Source organism: Gopherus flavomarginatus, chromosome 19 (genome assembly GCF_025201925.1).
Source record: "Gopherus flavomarginatus isolate rGopFla2 chromosome 19, rGopFla2.mat.asm, whole genome shotgun sequence".
Classification (NCBI taxonomy): Eukaryota; Metazoa; Chordata; order Testudines; family Testudinidae; genus Gopherus; species Gopherus flavomarginatus.
The window spans coordinates 20,256,423-20,262,422 of record NC_066635.1 but is presented as its reverse complement, the minus strand read 5'-3'; the positions used below and the strand labels follow the sequence as shown (position 1 = coordinate 20,262,422).

General features: G+C 49.1%; 2 protein-coding genes across 6 annotated transcripts in view; one reads left to right on the top strand and one right to left on the bottom strand.

The window, feature by feature from the left end:
- Nucleotides 1-1,709: 1,709 nt before the first annotated feature.
- PTRH2 (peptidyl-tRNA hydrolase 2) lies at nucleotides 1,710-5,067 on the bottom strand. 4 transcript variants are annotated; one of them, XM_050928855.1, is made up of 2 exons: nucleotides 4,799-5,067; nucleotides 1,710-2,385 (listed from the first exon to the last, which is right to left on the bottom strand). In XM_050928855.1, the coding sequence occupies exon 2, from the start codon at nucleotides 2,362-2,364 to the stop codon at nucleotides 1,846-1,848; it is 519 nt and encodes a 172-aa protein (XP_050784812.1). In that variant the 5' UTR covers nucleotides 2,365-2,385; nucleotides 4,799-5,067; the 3' UTR covers nucleotides 1,710-1,845. The 4 variants fall into 4 exon arrangements, with proteins under 4 accessions (XP_050784812.1, XP_050784815.1, XP_050784811.1 ...); XM_050928858.1 differs by having other exon boundaries at nucleotides 4,845-5,067; XM_050928854.1 differs by lacking the exon at nucleotides 4,799-5,067 and adding an exon at nucleotides 4,423-4,489.
- A 49-nt stretch (nucleotides 5,068-5,116) lies between these two features.
- Nucleotides 5,117-6,000, top strand: part of VMP1 (vacuole membrane protein 1) — an 85,686-nt gene continuing 84,802 nt past the window's right edge. The window contains exon 1 of one of the 2 annotated variants that reach the window (XM_050928822.1): nucleotides 5,117-5,215. The gene's annotated coding sequence lies outside the window, so the exon portion shown is untranslated. Of the gene's footprint in view, nucleotides 5,216-5,532; nucleotides 5,628-6,000 lie in introns of those variants that run through there. The other variant, XM_050928823.1, reaches the window with a different exon arrangement.

The window sequence follows — 6,000 nt, the reverse complement described above, 5'->3', positions numbered from 1 at the left end:
ACTGGGATGGTGACTCAGGAGACAGCTCCTATTCTTACCTCTGCCACTAATTTAGAAAAAGTGACTGGCCTAAACTCCCCCACTGTCTCATTCTCTCTCCCCCCCCCATTTAGATTACGTTTAGAAAGCACTGCTGTGCTTCCCCCCTCCTAAGACTTTTAAACAATGAGCAATTACCTTAACTCTCCCCCAAGACCTCACTTTCAAGAATTAATTTAACCACTAAAGGGCAGTTTTCCCAGTGACCACAGCCTTGTCATCAAAACTATGATCAATTACAACACAGGTTGCTGCTCTAGCAGCATGGACAAAATTCAACCTTTTCCTTAGTGTAGATTCAGTAGAATGCCTCTTGCTCCATTTTCTGGGGCTGTTCTACCCTATGCTACAACTTGACCAGCAAAAGGTGTTACCCTTAATCTACACCAGGAAAAAGTCACAGATTGGTTTTAGTTAGCTAAATCCAGCCTACACATGACCACTTTTCCTAGTAAAAACAAACCCAAAGGAATGAAGAGTCAAAAAATAATCCTCAACAAAGGGGGAAATGGGGTGCAAGGTACATCCACCCTCCAATAATTTTCACATTAATTTCTGGTTAGTACTGATACATGATACAAGGAACAGTGGAGAGAGGCTTACCTTGGTTGGCAGTGTTCCAATTTCCTTTCAATCCAAGTACCATTACACAAGCCAACCAGCAGGGGGTAGTGTAATAACATGGCTTACACCCTACATCAAAGGCCACCTTTTGCTTTTCACTATTTTCTTAAAGGCAAGGATCGAAGGCTGCAATTGGAGTTGAGCTTCAGTCTTATTTGATTACATGATGTTGCATCAGTTGATTTATTGCATAAATGTTTCATGTAGAGACAGTTGCTAATGTGCTCACAGTTATGGTTTCATAGCTCTACTGTTATTTCATCTCCGCAAGTGCATGCCTCAAACTATTAAGGGAGCTATTTTCCAGATACTCTTCTAAAACATTTAATTTGCAGTTAGCCCTGGTAGCACAGGGCAAGCTAAAACACAACACCCAGATATTGGATGGGGAGGGAAGGAATCAGTGACCTCACACCTGTTCCAACATGCTAGTCTCCAAGGAAATCAGAACCTATCTTTTTTTCAGCTGCCTTGTATGTGGAACTGAGAAGAGAATGTGATTGTTTAAGTACCTTAGTGGCAAAGGAAACAAACTCTGCTGAATTGGTCACAGAACCTTTCTTCATTCTGGTTTGCTGAGCTTAAAGTCAAGCTCCTAACAAGTTCCCACTGTCCAACATTGCTTGGTACTCTTTCAAAGAATTGTGGGGTTAGCCTTGCTCTTTCAGCATGGGTAGTGACATCTTACCCACCTACCATTTGCCCTGCAAATTCTGTTGGATACTGGATTTTTCCCTTTGTCTTAAAGTGGTGTTGCATGCTATTTAACAGTTGTATTTCATGCTAGAGATGGCTGAAATGGTTGCAGTACATAAGGTGGTATTTTAGGTTGTAAAAGTAAGCTATGTTACAGTTCCAGGGTTACTGCACTTCTGCAGTCTCCTAAAAGGCACTATTTTAGGTCTCAGACATTTAGGTGCCATCTGTTTGGTTCAGGATTTGTGTTCCACTCCCTCCAAATGAGAATTTTAGGATTGCTCTTCCTTTGCAATTCATTGTGCTGATCCCAGCAGTTAGAGAAACAAAGTGACCATACTAGGCAAGAAAAGGTCTAAAGATAGACATGCTTTTTATTTTTACTAAAGCAGAACCATAGAAATGAAAACAGCTTGGATTTTATCCCCATTACTTTGGTGCTGAAGGATACAATTGCTCCAATAAAACTTAGGCTTGTTCTCCATCTTAGAAGAGTTTGAGATGGCCAGAAACTTTATCCACTACGTCAGCTGGTCCTGGTCCGATCCCTAGTACAGTCCGGGAGCCTGGTGCTATCTGAGTACGACCTGCATCTTGGATTATACTCACAGTCAGTCCCAGCTGTTTAGCATCAACAAGGAGCTGAACTAGCGACTCTTCATTAGGGGCTTTGAGAACCACTTTTGGCTGTCCACAATACTCCCACTGTTTAAGCAGCTCAGGATTTCTTCGTTGAACTTGCTTGTAGGCAGAAACTGCAGCATGAGAACATTGTGCTGCTACTTTACCCTTTCCCATCTTTAAGTCATTACGGACTATCAGCACCATCTTGTATTCTCCAGACTCCCCCATGATACTGGCTTCATTCCCCAGCTCATTTGCAAACACAGGCGTTTTGGCTCTGGATGGTCTAAAGAATCGCCCACGAATGCCCCAGCCCAGGCATACTCCACATGCGACTCCTGCAATTACGCTGAGGACACTCGGTTTAAAGAGAGAATCCATAGTAGGAGATTGGGAGATTGACTAAAACAAAAGAGATGTTAGGATATGTTTTATTAAGATAATCTTTTCATTTTACATTACACCTTTCATTGGAGCACCACCATACAGCATGGGACGCTGTAGTTATCAGAATGCAGGTCTCCTGAAACCTAGTCCCCATGGCTTCCTATTAGAAGATACTCATCCAGGTGAGAATGTATAACATGTTAACATTTTATAATATCTTTAAGGTTTTTTTTAGCTTTCTGGGATCATGACAGTTCTTTATCACTGAGAAACAAAAGGACATTCATAAGTGGAGAAACTATTCCATTTTCATGTACTTATGAGACTGGGAACTTCTGTTCTCCCTATCTGCCTCCTCTAGTGCCTCAGATTATTCTTACTCACACATCAACAAAAGTGTTAAGTTCTGATTGCAAAATTCTCATTGCTGATGAGGCACAAGCCAGAAGGAACTCAGATCAACTTCTGGATTCCACGTGGCATTTATAGAGCTGGTAATTCGAGAAAAAGTTTATTTGCATATACTTAGTAAATGTTTACAGAACAGATTGGAGCTGGTGCTCGTGAGATAAACATGAAATCATATTATGCCTCTTTTCTGATCTTTGGAGAGGCCCAGCAGCGACAACCATACTTTAAATTAATGAGAGCTGCAGTGCTCAGCACCACTGAAAGTTAGGTCATTGTGGGCAGGCAAGCCTCACGGTAGTATGATGCTATGTGGTTCATAAACAGCAAATTCTAGTGTCACAGTTCAGTGGACACCAGACATGAACTATGCTTTTTTCTGTTTGCTTTGTGGCAATAATGTTGAATGGAGCAGTCATCCCCAGGAAATGCATTGTTAGAAAGAAATTCTGCAGCCAAAATCTTGCTCTACTTGAGGAAATGTAAAAAAAAAACACCCAAATCAACTGTATGTGAGGCTTAGGGGGGAGAGGGATAGCTCAGTGGTTTGAGCATTAGCCTCCTAAACCCCAGGTTGTGAGCTCAATCCTTGAGGGGGCCATTCAGGGATCTGGGGCAAAAATCTGTCTGGGGATTGGTCCTTCTTTGAGCAGGGGGTTGGACTAGATGACCTCCTGAGGTCCCTTCCAATCCTGACATTCTATGATTCATGGCCAGAAAGCATTATTTGCTTTAGTAGGCAATGGGGAGAAGCTGCAGCAGACTATAAAGATCTGGAGCACAGAAATAGTTTTATAGTGAGGTCATGTTTCTTGTTCCACGGAACATTCAATATAACCAGAATCACTCTCTGCACTTTATGATCCACTGTCACAATTTGAGATATTTTGTTCTCCTTCAATATAAGGAAAGTTTCTCTCTATCCAAGTTCCAGTGCATTGTGTGCTTTGTGTGTACAGTTTCCCCACAGTCCAGACCATGCTATATAAACAGATCTAGTGATTAGAAAAAGAACAGCTAGCTAGTCCCTACCTGTCCTGGGTCACCACTCTGTGCCCCAGAAGCAGCCAGCAGGTCTGGCTCCTAGGTGGGGGGCCATGATAGTCCATGCACTGCCCCCATCCCAAACACTGGCTCTGCAGCAAATGGAAGCAAGGGGGGAGGGGGAGTGGCTGCAGGTGAAAGCATCACATGCTGCAAAGCCTCCTGTCCCGCTGCAGGAGCTGAATCTGCTGGCTGCTTCCAGGGTGCAGCACAGTGCCCCAGGACAGGCAGGCAGCCAGCCAGCCTTAGCCCTGCTGTGCTGCTGATGAGGAGCCACCTGAGGTAAACACCCCCAGCCCAGAGCCCTTACTCCTCCCACACCCCAACCCAAAGCCCCCTCCTACATTTCCAATCCCTCAGCCCCAGCCAGGAGCCCCCTTCCCGCACCCCAAATCCCTCCTCCCCAGAGCCTGCATTCCCAGCCGGGGCCCTCACCGCCCCCCCCCGTCCCAGCAAGGAGCCCCCTTCCCGCACCCCAAATCCCTCCTCCCCAGAGCCTGCATTCCCAGCCGGGGCCCTCACCACCCCCCCCGTCCCAGCAAGGAGCCCCCTTCCCGCACCCTGATACCCTCATTTCTGGCCCCATCCCAGAGCTCTCACCTCCTCTCGCACTCCAACCCCCAGCCCAGTGGAAGTGATGGAGGGTGGGGGAGAGCGAGCCATCGAGGCAGGGAGAATGCAGTAAGAGAGGGTCGGGTTTTCGGTTTTGTGCTGACAGAAGCTGGCAACCCTGCTCCCATCTCCGAGTGTCTCACAGGCCCCGGGTACCAGGGACCCCAGCCTACATGGGCCGCGGAGACCAGTCACCACCCTAGGCACAGCCTGTCAGTGTCTCATGCCCCCCCACACGCTGGGGAGATGCCGGGGCCGCCCCCCCGGAAAGGGGCCTTTCATTGGAGACGAGGCCGCTCTGCTCCACTTCCCGTCCAGGCCCAGGGCCCCTGGGGCGAGGGAACAGGAAGCTGTGTCACCTCACCTGAGACCCGCCTTCCGTTCGCACCACCGAGCCCGCTGCCACCTACCCACCACGCGCGAGCCTAAGGCGCTTCCGGCCACTTTCCCCCAGCAATCGTCGCCTGCCTATGACGTCACGCGGGTACGTCTCAATCGCAAATTATTTAATCCGGGATGTAGCACCTCCTTGAAACGTCATCAACGGCCAACGGGAAGGAAAATTAAATATAAAGCGGAAAAAAATCGAGCCCGAATTTTCCGGCCTGAGCGGAAGTGATGTAGAGAACAACTTCCGGGAGGCGCGCAGGAAGTGATGGAATCATCGGTCACTTCCGGTAGGTGGAGTGGGCGAGAATTGCCCGCCTCCCTCCAGTTCTGGGTTGGCTCGTGCCCAGCAGGAGCCGGAGGCGCCGGGTGAAGAAGCCGCAGCTGGATCAGGGTGAGTGCGGGCCCCCGCAGCCCCTGGAGCAGCGACCCCCCCCCCGCAATAAGACTTCCCCCGCGTGTCCTGCCTCAGCCGCGGGCCTGCCTGGCGCGGCGTCCCCCGGCTCTGAGCCTGCAGCGGGGACTCCTCATGCCCTGCCCCGTTCCCTGAGGCAGGAGGATCCGCCCCCCCACCCGGGGCCAGCCCTTCTTCCTACGGGGGGTCACCCTGGAGCAGGGAGCTGCCCTCGGCTCCTCTCCCGTCACTGAGCATCTCCAGGGGGGAGCCCCAGCGAGGAGGGGGAGGAAACCGTGCCAGGCGAGCCGAGCCGAGCCCAGCCCATGTGCTGTTCTCCCAGCAGAATCCTATGTGATCGTGTGACACTTTATCTGCAAGCCAAGTCCGGCCAGCCCGGCCGGAGGCTGTGGTGAGCACTGGAAACTGGCTAATAGCCCGCGAACAGAGAGCGATGCTCAACAGCAGTCTGTGGAGCCAGGGCAGGGGTGTGTGTGTGCGCTGTGTTAGGTCTGTCCTTCACTAACGTCTTCATTAATAACTTGGCAGGAGTGAAGGGTCCACTAACGAAATTTGCAGCTAATACTACATTGAGAGGATAGAGAAGTATTAAAGAGGCTCTGGATACATAGGCAAGAAATAACAGGAAAATAGGCTTCTTCTTGGAGTTGAGGAGAAGGAAAGTAACTGTCAGTGTGCACATTCAATGGGAGGCAGAAACCTGAAGAGAGATTAAGGGGGAGAGTGAACTGCAAACTAGACATTGGTTTGGAGTGACATATGGC

Coding starts and splice junctions, on each gene's coding strand:
- PTRH2 (XM_050928854.1), bottom strand. CDS start 4,485: ATGGCTCGCTCTCCCCCACCCTCCATCACTTCCACTGGGCTGGGGGTT. Junction 2,386..4,422: donor GGGTTGGAGTGCGAGAGGAG/GTGAGAGCTCTG, acceptor CTTTTGTTTTAG/TCAATCTCCCAATCTCCTAC.